Source organism: Peromyscus eremicus, chromosome 3, assembly GCF_949786415.1.
Source record: "Peromyscus eremicus chromosome 3, PerEre_H2_v1, whole genome shotgun sequence".
Classification (NCBI taxonomy): domain Eukaryota; kingdom Metazoa; phylum Chordata; class Mammalia; order Rodentia; family Cricetidae; genus Peromyscus; species Peromyscus eremicus.
This window is the reverse complement of record NC_081418.1, coordinates 96462543-96478616: the sequence shown is the minus strand read 5'-3', so window position 1 is coordinate 96478616 and position 16074 is coordinate 96462543. Positions and strand designations below refer to the sequence as shown.

At 39.8% G+C, this 16074-nt stretch overlaps 1 protein-coding gene across 1 annotated transcript in view; it reads right to left on the bottom strand.

Annotated features, from left to right (window-relative positions):
• The window catches only part of Exoc6b (exocyst complex component 6B), a 493791-nt gene that overhangs the window by 380224 nt on the left and 97493 nt on the right, over positions 1-16074 (bottom strand). Inside the window, exon 6 of the mRNA XM_059258084.1 lies at positions 13854-14058. Within this exon, the coding sequence (XP_059114067.1) occupies positions 13854-14058 (205 nt within the window). The remainder of the gene's footprint in view (positions 1-13853; positions 14059-16074) is intronic.

Below are 16074 nucleotides of genomic sequence, written 5' to 3'. Positions count from 1 at the left end.
CTATATTGAATGTACCAGGCTCTGCTGACTCCCCGTGGGAGGCCTTACCTTCTTGTAGGAAGGAATGGGGAATGGGTTAGGGGAAGAGGTTGGAGGGACAGGAGGAGGGACTCAGAGGAGGATCTGTGATTGGTATGTAAAATGAATTTAAAAAATTCTTAATAAAAAAAAAGATTAATTAGGATCGTGCTTTAGTTCACCTCACTGAAAGACTAGAATAACATCAATGAAGAATGGAGAGCACACACACAATTAGGAAGAAGCACGTGCAAAACCAATAGCTCTGCTTAGCAGCCCTCAGTTTCACTACAACAATGGTTAAGAAAAAAGATCATACATAAAGAAAAAGGGGCAATTTCTTCACAAAAAAGCTAACTAATCAAACTAAAATGCTCTTTTATGTCACACTGAATAGTATTAGAATTTAAATAGGATGAAGTTTTAAGTCTTAGTTATTTCTCTATTGCTGTGATAAAGATACCAGAACCAAGAAAATTTATTAAAGAGGCTATGATGGCAGAGTGAAGACACAGTGACAAGCAGCTGGAGCAGCAGCTGAAAACTTACATCTTGATACACAAGCAGAAGGCAGACAGCAAGCTAGGAATGAACCAAATATTTTGAAACCTCAAAGCCCATCTCCAACAAGTTCACACCTCCAAACCTTCCAAAACAGTTCCACCAATTGCAGACCAAGTATTCAAATATATGAGCCTATGGGGGCCATTCTCATTCAAACCACCAGAGCTTTCTTCTACTAGAACTGGTAATTTCAACTCAAAATTCGATCATCTTTTGTTGTTCCTTCGTCTTTCATTTTCTCTGTACTACTGTGTAATAGGAATAAGGAGAGAAAAACATCACGTGACCAAGTACAGAAGACGTAGGCTTGGTGATATGCATTTGTAACCTTAGAACACAAGAGGCTGAGTTAGGAGAATCATATATTCAAAGCCAGTATAACCACACAGTAAAAGTCTATATCAAAAGGGGGCAGGGATACATTTGAGAAGTCATATTATAAATATAACTGGTGGTTTGAATAGGAATGGCCCCAATAGACTCATGTGTTTGAATGCTTGGACCATAGGGAGTGGCACTATTAGGAGGTGTGGCCTTGTTGGAGGAAGTGTGTTATTGTGGGGACAGGCTCTGATTCTCATATGCTCAAGCTACACTCAGTGTGGCACACAGTCTCCTTCTGCTGCCTACAGATCAAGGTGTAAAACTCTCAGCTCCTGCTCCAGCACCATTCCTGCCTGCATGATGCCATGCTCCCTACCATGACAATAATGGACTAAACACCTGAAGCTGTAAGCCAGCCTCAATTATGTTTTCCTTTGTAGGAGTTGCCATGGTCATGGTGTCTCTTCACAGCAACAGAAACCCTAACTAAGACAATAACTTTAACCACTACCATAAAAGGAGGCGGGGATGCAATGTGTCAACCTACACTCAGAAACCTATCTAGATGATATCTGAACTAGACAACTCGGAAGTTTACAAGCATCTTGAACCTATTTGTCAATGTGTTTATGACACACTAATAGTGTGACTGAACTCAGATATAGTCACAACTTTATTCAACCTTTTCTACTATGTTCTTTCACCAATCATGAGGAAGTTAAAAACGGAATTTCTCAGAAAATGTCACTGATACTGATACTGACAGCAGATCTTAATCTAGATGGCTCCCACAATGTAATTAAATACATTTCAGAGTATAGAAACTCCCAAATATCACATGAAAAATGTATGTGTCCATGATAGTTTTTCTAAAGCAAGAGTTCTTGACTGTATAGCTTCCTGAAAGGCTTATATGTTCTTGAAATGTTGTGAACACTGCTACAGATTGCTGCCTTCTGAAATGTTCAAAGAACAGACTACTTAAGCATTTACTAAGAAAGTCAAAGAGGGCAACAGCCAAACAATTGTCATCACCTTCTTCGTGGGCCAGCTGGGAGATCTGCATGTTTAATAACTGCAAAGAGGTCAACTCATTGTTTTGGGAAGAAAGCTGTACTGTTTCCTGGCATTTGTCCGATGTGCTATTTTGAAGTAAGGGAAAAGTTCAAATTGGTAGCAGATTTTAGCTTAAGTAAAAGAAGTAGGAATAAAAAAAAGGACCTCATCATCATCAGATTATGCAGCACCAGAGTAAAATTGTCATACAGAAGGACAGGACAGCGCCCAAAACTAGGCTAGGATCACCATGGTTCAAACCAGCCCTTAACTGGCAACCTTTAAAGCCTTTACACAAAATCTAAGCTAAAGTCAGGAGTGGTAGCATACATCTTTAATCCTAGCACTAGGGAGGCAGAGGCAGGGGATCTCTGTAAGTAAGACTTTATCTCAAAAAAGAAAAAAAGAAAAAACAAGCTAAACATATTTTTTTAAAAAATACTTTATTTCTTTTCATTTTATGTGTGTAAATGTTTTGCATACATTTATGTATGGACACCACATTCACACCATGTGGTTACAGACGTCAGAAAAGGGAATCAGATTCCCTGGAACTAAAGTTTAAACAATCATGAGCCAACATGAGAGTACTGGGAGCAGAACTCTGATAGGTACTCTCCATAAGCAGCAAGTATTCTTAACTGCTGAACCATCTCTTTGGCCCCTAAAATGCAGTTTTCTATATTCTGCTACATACAAAGACCAAAGAGACAAAGAGAGAGAGCTATTTCAACCAACAAGACTAGAAAAACTTTGACAGAGTTATAATATCCCCTGTTTTTGCTCCTTAACAAATATCTGAAGGAACTTAAACAGAAACCCTATCTTTAAAATTAGAAGTAGTCTACTTATTAAAAGACTGCCATAGTGTTAGGTCTTAGGAACTCCATATATCCAGAAATGAGCTCAAGTTGGACTATAGAGGGATTTCTGGAGCTTAGATAAAAGCCAGCACTCCTCAGGAACTTGCGAAACCAGTTCCCATCTGCCAAAAAAAAGTAATTTCTCTTACTTCTGGCAAAGGTGACACATGGCTACCTATGGCATCTATGAGCATATCAAAGACCAGGCTGGCCTCTAGGCTCCCTCAGTATCATAAGTACCTGTTATACATTTCAAAGTCCATTCTTGCATCCTGGCCCTTCCCGAAGCTACTCATCCTCTTTATAATCCACATGATTTGTCCACACCACCCCTCCATAGACAGACAGACAGACAGACAAGATTGATTCATTCTCTCACTATGCTCTATTCTCTATTTCTTGCTATCTCACTATCTACAATAGTCTTCTCTACTATACTCTCCCATTCTCTCTTATCTCTTTCTCAGATAGCTCTGGCCATGTCCAGTCTGATTATCTTTCTCTCTGCTCTTGAGTCTTCCAGATACCTCTGGATATTTTTTCTCTCTTATTCATAATAAAAACATTCCCCTAATAATGAGGTGGTCATGTTGGCAGTTTCTTTACTGTGGCCAGTCGCATACATCTGGTGCCAAAACCCAGAAGGTTTAACAATATGAATTCTACTATTTCTTTGCTTCTCTGCAAAGGGATCATAATGAGTTTCTAAACATAAATCAAAGATTTCATTTATTCAACCAGGGCTGGGCATAAATTATAAGTTCAAAATCCATTAGTTACAGAGTTTCAACATGGGAAAGTTAGAAGGTTATAGAGAAGGTGGTGGTAAGAGTTACACAAAATGTGAATGTATTTAATGTGTCATTAAGAACTATATAGACCTTTGAGGCTGGAGAGATGGCTCTGCAATTAAGAGTTACTAGTACATTTATACTGATCTGAGTTCAGTTCCTAGTATCCATGTCAGGAAGCACAGAACTACTGTAACTCCAGCTGACATGTCTGGACTCTACAAGTACCCATTCTCATGTGTACATACCTATACACAGATGCACACACATAATTTTAAAATAAAAGTAAATTCAAGAAAACAAAAAACTGTAGGCTTAAAAATGACCAAATGCTAGGGTTCTTTTTTAATTTCTGGTACATGAAGGCAGTGAGGCAATAACAAACTATAGCTAATAGAAAAAACTTCACTTAAAAATTCAGATACATTGTATCTTGAGATGGAAAAGTTGAATACACTTGTAGGTTATCAACAAATTAATCATTTAAGTAGAAAACAAAACTTATAATATCCATGAAAATTATCTATCCTTAGATAATCCTCAGTTTCTCCTCATCCCTTCACCTAAAATACCAAAATAAGAATGTATATATAAGAAAACAAGCACATCCTCAACTCCTTAGCACAAGGCACTGCACTACATTTTGAAAGGAGAGAAGAGGAGCACACATGCACATACACATCTTGCAGAAAATGCCAGTAATGAATACCACCTTTAGCTCTACTTCTTGGAGTCCACCCTAGATGCAGATTCCCCACCTCTAAATACCTTCCCCAGATTCCATCTGTCATCCAGCATTCTACAAGCAGACCTCTGTGATTTAAAAATCTACTTTTTTCATTGGAGTGAGCCACACCACAGAATGTATCTTAATCATCTCCATAAAACTTTTCAAAAAATAAAAGCTCTCCAATGTCTTACTTCCCTCCCAATCATGTTGACTTCTCATTGCTGTGAAAGGCAGTGGTCTACAAAGACAGGCCACTCTGATTTCTACAAGTACTATTTTCTCTGTTTTCAAAGAGATCCATTAGCATTGCTTTAGTTTTGTGTCAGTGTACACACATGTGGGTATGTGTCTGTGGGTGAATATGCACATACATTCATATATGTGAAAGCCAGAAGTTGATGTCAAGTATCTTCTTCAGGCACTCTCCACCTTTTGAGACAGGGTCTCTCTAGAACCTGAGCTCACAATTCACTCAATTAGCTGGTTAGTAAGCTCCCGGGATCCTGCGGCCTCCACCTCCCTGGTAATGTCCAACTTTTACATAGGAGCTAGGAATATGAACTCAGGTCCTCACATTTGTTTGGCAGATATTTTACTGACTGAGACATCTCTTCAGCTCCCACACTGCCTGTTGTAATGACTCATCACACTCAGAATCCTCAAGTGGCTTGACTATGAATTTAAAAATTACCTCCCCTCTCCCTGACACACACGCACTACATAAATACAATTTTTAACTTTTTAAAAGGAACACATAATTAGATAAGTATTAAAATCATATACTTTGTGAGATAAACATTCTTGACCAGGTTTGATTTCAGTTATAAGGCTCTACAACTGAAAAGATGATTTATTTACTTTTAAAATTCTGTCTTGCCTTTCCAAAATTTTATGCCAAAATTTTTAAGTACCAAAAGCTAGATGAATAGAAAAGAAATCTCAGAATAACTTCTTTGGGTCCAAAGTGTTTACTCTGTGGATGTTCTGCTCAGAATCCAGAACAAAGGATATTTCAACAATACACTGGGCATGATGGTCATTACACAGCCTGTGAAACTCAGTGAGGAGTACTGTGACAGAATTAAATCTAAAGATGTTCTGTACAATAAATCTAAAGGCTCATTTTGTTCTAGTCAAGACTTAGCCAACACAGTCGAAGGTTGAAAAAAATCAAGGTGACCATGAATCCTTTCCCAAGGTAGGTTCAGAAAAAACACTGACTAAAGGGTCGGACTCAAAGGCCTAGCCCTCCCTGAGGATCTATGTGAAGTTAATGGTTGCCAGGGGAGGGAAAGACATTCTCTTCAGTGGTATAGCCACAGGTGAGGTATTCATGCTCCTGTAAACAAGTCTAATGAATATGAAAGCAGAAGGGAGACTAGCTAGGGAAAGGAAGGAGATAAATGAGAATAATAGCATATGATGAGGGAATAAGAAAGAGTAAAGGGAATTGAATATGATCAAAATACATTTTATGGATGTATGGAAACAACATAATGAAACCCATCTTTATATATAATTAATATACCCTAATAAAAATAATTTTGAAGTTACTAAAAGAATCCCTAGGCATCTTCTCTTTTATAGGCCACTAGTATCTCCCTTTCCTTTTTTTATATATTTTTTATAGAAAAAAATTTCATATAATACAATCCGATCATGCTTTTCCCTCCTCCAACTCCTCATTCACCCAATTCCAGGCCCTTTCTCTTCTCTCTCTTTAAAAAACAAACATACAAACAAAAATAGAGGAAAAAAAAAAAACAAGAAAACACACAAAACCTTTACAAAAACACAAAAATGGAAAACAAAATAGAAAAAAAAAAAGCAAAGGATATGCCTAAACAAAGAAATGTGAGACAAAAAGTCCATAAAAATACCATTTAGTGGTGAATCAGTGGCGAACACAAATGGCACCCCCACAGACTTTTGGGTCAGTGGGCACCACTATCAACAAGAAGTTGCCAGCTCCATCCAGGCCTGACTCGGCAATGGACACAGACAACACCCCCCCCCCCCCCACAAGACTTGTAGGTCTGCAGGGGCCACAATCAACCAGGAACCTGCCTGGTGCCTCTGCTACCAGGCAATCAGGTACCATTAAAGTACTGCCTGAGGTTTCTAGGCACAGGCACAGAAGAAAGGAAAGGCAACAGCTCCACCCTGTCCCTTCTGGCTGGTATGGACAGTATTCAACCAAGCACCTCCTGTGACCCAACCAAGAGCCCTAGCATTGGACAGCTGGGCACCATTGTAGTGAGAGGGCACAAGGTGGGGAGGTAGAAGAGAGGTGGATCCAGAGAGGTGAGGGTGGTGAGGAATGGGCTGACATGTGTTGGCCAGCTGGTCACCCAAGTCCAGGGAAATGCCTGGGCCTGGGCTATCACCAAGGGCCAGGTCTTGATCCAGGGCCTTTGAGCAGCCAAAGTGGCCTGTGTTGATGTCTGTGGCTCCTGTCATCACTGGAAGCTGTACAGTGGGCCTGTGGTAGGGCCACGTTGGTGTCTGAGGGCTGTGCTGCTGCAGGGGCCATACCAATCTGGATGGCTTGCATGACCACCGGGGGCCATGGTGACAACCTGGGCTGCTGCTGAGGGCCATGTCTAGGTCTATGGCCTGCCACACCAGGGGTCTGTGTTGATGTCCCTGGCCCGTGTTGCTGCCAGGGCCCACATGGATGCCCACGGTCTGGGCCACAACCTGTTATCTTGTTGGTATCCAAGGGCTGTACCACTGCCAAAGCCAGCCCAATTTGGGTGGCCAGTGCTATCAACTGGGTTCATGGTATTGGCCGGACCAGGGCTGTGGCCAAGGGCCACGTCTGGGTCCATGACCTGCCGCATCCAGGGTCTGGGTTGGTAACTGTGGCTCCTGAGACCATGGAAGATCGTGCTGATGCCAGGGTTCTAGGCTGCCACCTGGGGCCATGTTGGTATCCAAGGGCCATGCTGCTATAGGGGCCATGCCGTTCAGATGGCCTGCGCTGCCACTTGGGACCATTGTGGCATCCGAGCCCCAGCTGTTCTCCTAGGACAATGACTGGGTCCATGATCCTACCATGACTGGGACTGTATTGAAGTCCCATGGCCCATGTGGTCACCAAAGGTCACATAAATGCCCTGGCTCTGGGTTACAACCTGTGGCTATGAGAGCATATGAGGGCTATGCTGCCACCAGGGACATCCTGATCTGAATACCCTGAACTGTCATCTGAGGCCATGGTGTCATCCAGGCCAGGGCTGCTGCAGAGGGCTATGTCTGGGTCCGTGGCCCTACAGAAGTTGATGCTCAGGGCTCCTGTTGTCACTGAGGGCCATGCAGAGGACCAGGGTCTGGTTGGCCACCTCAGACCATGTCAGTGTCCAAGAACAGTGCCATGCCCAGAGCCATGCTGATCTGGGTGGCTGGTTCTGCCACCTGGAGCCATGGAGACTTCTGGGCACAGGCCACTGACTAGGGCCCATGTCTGGGTCTATAGCCCTGTTAGAGTCTGAGGTCTGGGGTGGTGTCCATGGCTCAGTTGCCCCAGAGGGCTCTCTGCAGATGCCCGAGGTCTGTCCAGCCACCTGGGACCATGTTGATACCCAGGGACCATGCTGCTGCTGGGGCCATGCTGATCTGAGGGGCCTTTGCTGCTGTTACTGAGGCGATAGTGGCATTCTGGGCCCAAGCTACTATTTAGAAATGTTAGGTACTATAAGTTTTTTTCTTGAGTTTCAGGTGTTCCTCATGGTATTGTTTGTGACATTGTTGCTTATTCCCTCTGTAGCTAGCAATAGCTAAGAACTAAATATAACATTAACTATTTCTAGGAATTTGCTAGGAACAACACTGCCCATAAAAGTTAAGATTTATTTCCATGTCTTCCAAGGAATGAAACAAGAGCAAAAACTACTACACCACTGCAACTGTCATTCATTAAGCATTAAATATATACCACATAATGTCATGATTCAGACCCTCCCCATGCCTTCTACAGCAATTGGGAGAGAGGGCCCTGCACATTGCCTGGGCAAACAGTAGTGGTCCTGGCAATATGAATGAGGGGTACTCGGGTCTGAAAGCCTGAGAGTAGGAGAACTGGCCCCACTCCTTGCTGCAGGCTGCATTGGGTGAGCTGGAGGCAGTGCTGGAGAGCTCATCTGGTAGTGACAATGAGGGAAAGCTAGCAAGCTGACCAACCCAGCTACCACCCAGGCCCAGAACCAGGGCTATGAGTTGGCCCACCCCAGAATTCACCGAATCTATAAACTGTGAAGGGAACGAATCTACAAATTCAAAACAACAAGATCTCCATGATACAGGATAACAACAGGATATCCAAGAGGAGCCCCAGTAAGAGCCCATTACAAGTGGTTTAGCAGAAACCAGAGGCCTCAGACCAGACCAATGAGTCATAGCAATGAACACTTGCAAACAAAGATATATGGACTAAAGGGTAAACTGTGTGACTTGCTGGGCCACACAACAACTTCCAGGGCAAGACTGTATTTTTGTTTTTTGGGTTTTTTTTGGGTTTGAGGTTTTTTTTATTGTTATTGTTACTTTTATTTTGAATCTTTGTTTTGTTTTGCTTTTTTCTTTAAATTTGGTTTTGTTTGGGGGGGAGGTTCAAGGATAGAAGGTGGATGTGAGGGACAGGGAGATAACCGGGATTGGAATGCATGTGAAATCCACAAAGAATCAATAAAAGTAAAAATACCATTTGAGTTCATTTTGTGTTGGCCAACAACTCCTAAATATAGGGCCTACCCTAAAGTGTGGTTGATATACCTAATAAGACTGCATTGGAGAAAAGTAATTTTTCTTTTCCAAATAAGTATCAATTGCAGACACAACAGGACTGATACACATATGAACTCACAAGGGCTGTAGCAGCATGCAAAAACTTCACAGGTCCAGAAGACACTGTTTCCTTTAAGTTATCCATTATATCTGGTTCTTAACAATCTTTCTGCCTCCTCTTTTACATAGATCCCTGAGGAGGGCTTTGTTGAAGACATCTCATTTAAGACTATGTTCCAAAGTCTCTCACTCTCTGTACACTGTCCAGTTGTGAGTCTCTGTGTTAGTTCCTTTATATTTCAAGAAGAAGCTTCTCTGATGATAGCTGAGCAAAGCATAATGTCATTAGAAGTTATTTTGTTGCTATGTGCCTTTAGCAGAATACTAGTATTTGGTTTTCCCTCTAGGTCCCTGAGCTATCTAGTCTGAGGTTCTTGGCCACCTGAGCAGTGTCAAGTCTCTGTTCCATCTCAGGGAGTGGGCCCACATTTGTGCCACTACTGCTCAAGGATATTATGCAGAAAGGTCACTGTTGTAAGTTGTAGAGCTTGTAGTTGGGTTGGTGATTACCTTTCTCCTCCGGTAGCATGCAACATACCTTCCAGTACCATGAACACTAGTCAGTAGGGGTGAAGCCTCTAGTTAGGCACCAGCTTTACTTCTCCATGTTCAATGAGATATGTAAGTGCTGTCTTCAGTAATAGGGCCTTAATATATCCATTTGTCGAGAGCAACCAATAGCCTTAGCAACAGCCTAAGATGGTTGGGTTTTTGATGGAGCCCCTTTAGCCAATGACTCAACTAGATGTGACCCATTCCTGGAACTGGAGGTTTCAGGAACTGGCATAAAATGTCCAATTGAGGCACTGTCTCCCCCATTATTTGGTGATTCCATTTAGATTACTTTCATATAGGTATATTTTTTCTTTTTTAATAATAAAATAAAATTAGATAAATCAAAAACTAACACATTGAAATTGGACAAAACAAACAGAAGAAAAAGAGCCCAAGAGAAGGCATCAGAATCAGAGACCCACTCATTCATACACTCAGGAATCCCAAAAAAAAAACACTAAAATCAAAGCCATAATCTATATGCAGAGGACAGCTTCTTTTCTTAACATCAGTTATACAACCAAATAATTTGACAAAGGCAAGAGAGGATTTTAAAAGTAAGTAAAACCTTCTCTCAGCTAAAGGGTCTCACAACCAAAGTCGGCCTAATGATGAATGTTTATCTCATAAATGTCATTCAGGCCCACAAAGCCTAAGGCAAGCTAATCAAAATAAGAAATACAGAAATGTCCCCCTACACAAGTTGATTCCATTACAAGGGTACCAGAAATTAGTTTCAAAATGAAAATAGTACACAATTAACAAAGAAGCTCTTTAGGCACTTTAAAAAAAAAATCACTCTAAGTTACAACATGTGATTAGACAATACACACACATTATTTTAGCCTAGGAACAGGCAAGAAGAGCATCAAGAAAAATGGGCAGGAGAATACACTGGGCTTTCTTTTAGGGAAGGGGTGAGTGTGATCTATGCATGGGAGAAGGCATGAAGACACACAGCTACTGACCAGCAGGTGGCAAAGACCAATTATACTGACCAAATCTTCACAGGCATACAGAAAGGATTCATTTTTCAGTCTCCATGTCACTGATTCATTTTGAGTCCATGGGATGTAGCTACAAGTAATAACATGTAGCATTCCTCCTTGCTACTTAAAACTATCCTTGGTCTTGGTCCTTCTAGTGCAATCTTCCAAAGCATACTAGCGATGCCAGACACACACGATGGGAAGATTCTGGGCCCCTAAACCACCATTATAAGATAAAAGAATCATAAATCATCAAACACCATAAATGAAAAATAAATCACTTCTCCCACTTTTCCAACATCTATTAATTCACACAAATACACTTTAAGCATAATACGATGTACAAAGCCTGTGGTAATTTCTACCATATCATCTTTAGTTTCTAGGTACCATAAAAGACTGAAAAGCTCATAAACTGAATATACAGATTCAGTTCTCAGAGAAAAAAATACAGTGATTAAATGTTTAGAAAAGTGTTCAACAACCTTAGCCATCAAGAATGTAAATTAGCCAAGCGTGGTAGTGCACACCTTTAATCCGAGCACTTGGGAGGCAGAGGCAGATGGATCTCTGATAGTTCGAGGCCAGCCTGGGCTACATAATGAGTTCTAAGACAGCCAGAGCTATGTAGAGAAACCCTTCTCAAAAACATAAAAAGGAAAGGAGGGAGGGAGGGAGGGAATAAGGAGGAAGGAAGAAAGGAAAAATAAATTATAAATGTTTAATGGTTCTCTCTCACTCCAGTCAGAATGGTTGACAACAAGAAAACAAATTGACAAATGCCGGTGAGGATATGGGGAAGTGAAGCCCTTTACAAAACACAAGTGGAAGTATGAACTTGTATGGCCACTATGCAAAAAAGAATGGAAGTTTCTCAAAATATTGAAAATAAACTACCATATGACCCAACCATACACTTCTAGGTATACAACCAAAGAACTCTATATTAGCATTCTACAGAGACATCTGCATGTCAGTATTTACTGCTGTACTACTCCCAACAGCCAAGAAATGGAACCAGCCTAACACCAACAAACGAATAGATAAAGGAAAATGTGACAAATATGCAGCCATGAATAGAGTAAAATCACGACATTACATGAAATAAATCAGATCCAAAAAGACAAATACCACATTTTCTTTAATGCACAATTTAAATTTTAAATTCTGTATGTGCCTATGCATGTGCACATGCCATGAAACTAAAAAGGGAATCATGAGAGGAGAGGAAGAGCTCTTAAATGAGTTAGAAAAGAGAATAATTGAATAGAATAATAGATGCCTTCAAGAAACCAATTATTCATATTCTAATAGAAAAAAAGTATTAAAAAATACATTCAGAGATGATCATGGTGGCACATGCCTTTAATCCAAGCACTTGGAAGGCTTGGATCTCTGAGTTTGAGACCAGACTAGTATATATACCAAATACCAGGCCAGCCAGGACTATAGAGTGAGGACTTTGTCTCAAAACACAAAGCAAACAACAACAACAACAAAAACTCTAAAGCCAGGCAGCGGTGGTGCACGCCTTTAATCCCAGCACTCGGGAGGCAGAGGCAGGCGGATCTCTGTGAGTTCGAGGCCAGCCTGGTCTCCAAAGTGAGTTCCAGGAAAGGCGCAAAGCTACACAGAGAAACATTGTCTCGAAAAACCAAAAAACAAAAACAAAACAAAAAAAAAACTCTAAAGTATCTTTATTCAAGGACACATGCACCACACACGCATGCACGTACTTGCACACACATAGAATAGCAATTCATGCACTAAGGGCCATTCCTAATATGAAATTTTTTATAGTTAATTAAAAGTACTGAAATCATAAAAGATTTATTCCTTTGTGGAATAAAAATATACCAGCTAACAGTTTACTAGTTACAAAGACTAAATGTTATAGTTAACAAATCCATTCCAACTTTATCTGATTTCTACTACAGCATCTGACCTGGGCATTCATTTCCTCAGATAATTAAGGAATGAGAACAGCTAACCTCAAATTAAATGAAGTGATAATATTTATAACAGAACTTTCTTTCAGCAAAAGCAAGTAAATTTGTCTAGCAGAGACCTAGAAAAGCAACCTTTAAAAAGCCAGCTTCCAGCTGGGTATGGCAGCATGTGCCTTTAAGTCCAGCACTAAGGATTGGTGGCACAGGCCTATAGTTACAGTACTCAAGAGAATGAGACAAGAACTAGAACCTACACTTTGCACTTTAAACACCAATAAAATTTTAAAGGAGATTTTAAAAAAGCATGCCTTATGAAAAACTAATTGGAAAATCCCTTCTGTAGTATCAGATATTTGAACTAAGGCTATTATTAATGCTAGTTGAACACTAAAATAATGCTTCCAAATGTAATCTACTGTGCCTTGTTCCCTCTATTAGAATACAAATCTACTTGAGAACACTTGTGTACAAAACCATAAGGCACTTTCCATAAAATAATTAAAATCTACTTATTATTGCAAGCTACATCATCAAGTATGCTAAAGCATCTTTATAACATCAATGTGACCTAAATTTCAAGAGGAAGTGTTACTGCAAATCATTATTGTTCATTCATTCACAATGACAAAAGGCATTCCTCGTGGGATTAGGGACTTGGAGATGAAGATATTTAAAGAAAATAAATATTCCTAACACATTTGCTGAATTTATGGGCTATATTTCCCTCTCTGCAATCATAATCCACAATCCCCAAGAGACCTTTCTGTCACTAACACCCATCAATATCAGATATATTTTTGCATGGTATGACATCTTCCTAACAGTAAGTAATCAACCAAAGGCACATGTAACACAATTTATGTTGTTAACTAAAAGGAAAGTTTAAAAGATTCTGGACTTTCAATATTATACAAAGTCAAGGGAAATGTTTATTTTGTAAACTGAATTCTCTCCAGACTCTGACACTGACCATCACAATCAGTCACTGCTTGCTCAACAGCCACAGAGTGAACAACACATCTCATCACTGTTAAGATAATAACATTTTCATTTATGAAGGACCTTCCTAAAATGATAGGAAGCAATTAAGATACATGACAAGGAGAAATCTGTGTGTAACTGAATACTTGCAAAGCCAAGGGCATATCTGTCATAAACCAAGGACCTACTTGCTTCATGGCGGTCTCTCCTATTTTGTCTGAATGCTTGCGGATGCTCTCCAGAAAGTCTTTGAGATCAGACATAGAAACATCCTTTATCTCCTCCCGAAGCTTGGGGATGTTGTCCACCATCACCTTGCAGAATCGGTAGTGGCTCACTTGAGGCAGATAAGTGTGTTCCAGATGCTCCAGAGTCTTCAGTGCAGGATAGTGCCTACAAAAGAAATCAACGACCTTAGCAGGGGGGGGACAAATGCATTACTCAGGAAAAATTTGAACCTCAATTAGCTTTCATTGTATATTAAGACAAATCCAATGTAGTGTTTTAATGAAAATTTCTTAACTATTCAAAACTTAACATATGCTTTAAAGGCTAGTAATAACCAAAAATCTGACTAAAGAAAGAATACACAAGAATACCAATAAAATTAATTATATATAACTTCTTTAAATTGTCTCAATGTCAAAAGACCATTCTATAAAATAAAATACCCCAACCTAGACTTCTAACAAAAGCAGAGAAAAGAGCTTGAAAAATATGCATATGTATTTGTCTGTCTGATGTGTGTGTGCACACACACATGTGTATGACCAAGTGTCATTTCAAATTTTCAGGGAAATGAATGAACTGCTCCACAGAAGTGCTGCTACCATCCTTGCCCAGAACACTTCTGTTACCTCACCTGCAGCTCCCCTGAGCCTGGTGATTAGTCATAGCAAGTATTGTGAAAACCAGCAGTCTCATTGACATTAGTACATAAGACATTTGGAGCAAAGAATGGAAAATATACAAGGTGGTAAAGTAAATACATATACATATATAAATACATATATATGCGTTAAAATGAAAAGATTAACATTTTCTATTTCTTCATTTCTTTGAAAATATCTTAAAGTAATAATTTAACAATACAAAATTGGGTTCATAAAATATCATATCATAAATATGTCAACAGAAGATAAGAAGAGGAAAGAAGAAAATGAGCCGGGCGGTGGTGGCGCACGCCTTTAATCCCAGCACTCGGGAGGCAGAGCCAGGCGGATCTCTGTGAGTTCGAGGCCAGCCTGGGCTACCAAGTGAGTTCCAGGAGAGGCGCAAAGCTACACAGAGAAACCCTGTCTCGAAAAACCAAAAAAAAAAAAAAAAAGAAGAAAATGAACTACTTAAACAAAGCTGGCAGTTTAAGCGTAACAGATTGGTACAGGCAAAGACTTTAAAGGAAACAGCAATAAACTGAGATGCATATTATAATCCATAGAGCAAACTCTAAGAAAGCAAATTAAAAAGTATTTTTAAAGGGGATAGAAAGATGGATCAGTGTTCAAAAGCACTGGATGCTCTTGCAGAGGACCGGAGTTCAGATCTCAGAAATCACATAGCAACACCCCAGTTCCAAGGAATTTCTCACCCTCTTCTGGCCACTTGAGGCACATGCTGTATGTATATGTATGCAAGCAAAACGTTCAAACACATAAAGTATATACATCTAAAAAAAATGTTTTTTAGTATTTTCAAAATCAACAAAATAAAATTGTACACTCCCCAACATATTTAAAGCAAAAGAAGGCAGAAAAGAGAAACAGGAACCAAGAAGACTGGAAAAACTATGAAACAGAAAAATCCAACTCTATCAATAACAACATTAAATATGAAAGGACTACAAACTCCATCTAAAAAGCAAATACCCAAAGTGGGATTTTAAAAAGCACAATCATATTTTGTCTTCCTCAAACATACTTTAAAGACACAAATAGGCTTAAGATAAACTATATAATGAGAAACCTCAAAAACTGAAACCAGTACTTAAAAGTTTCTTTTTATTGATTTCTTAGAGTACAAAATGGGTTTCATAACAAGTTTTTATATATATGTCATTGTACCTTTCTCCCTCCCTTCTCCTCTCCTCTCACCTCATCATCCTCCAATCAAATACTCTCCTTTGGCTTTCATGGCATTTGTGCAGGAAAGGAGGATAATGTGTATAGTTAAATCTAGATTCTGCACATAAGAGAAAGCATGGCTTGCTTGCTTTTTTTTCCCCATTACCCTTTTGTTTCTCCTTCCTCACTATTTATATCCCTTCCTCCTCCCTCAGTCACCTCCTACTACCATGTCATATATGTGTTCATTATAATACTAATACAATTATTCTGTAAAATATGTCTGTATAACATAGATTTATTCTTGCATTTAAGTTAACATACAAAGTAAAGGATTTCATAGCACATT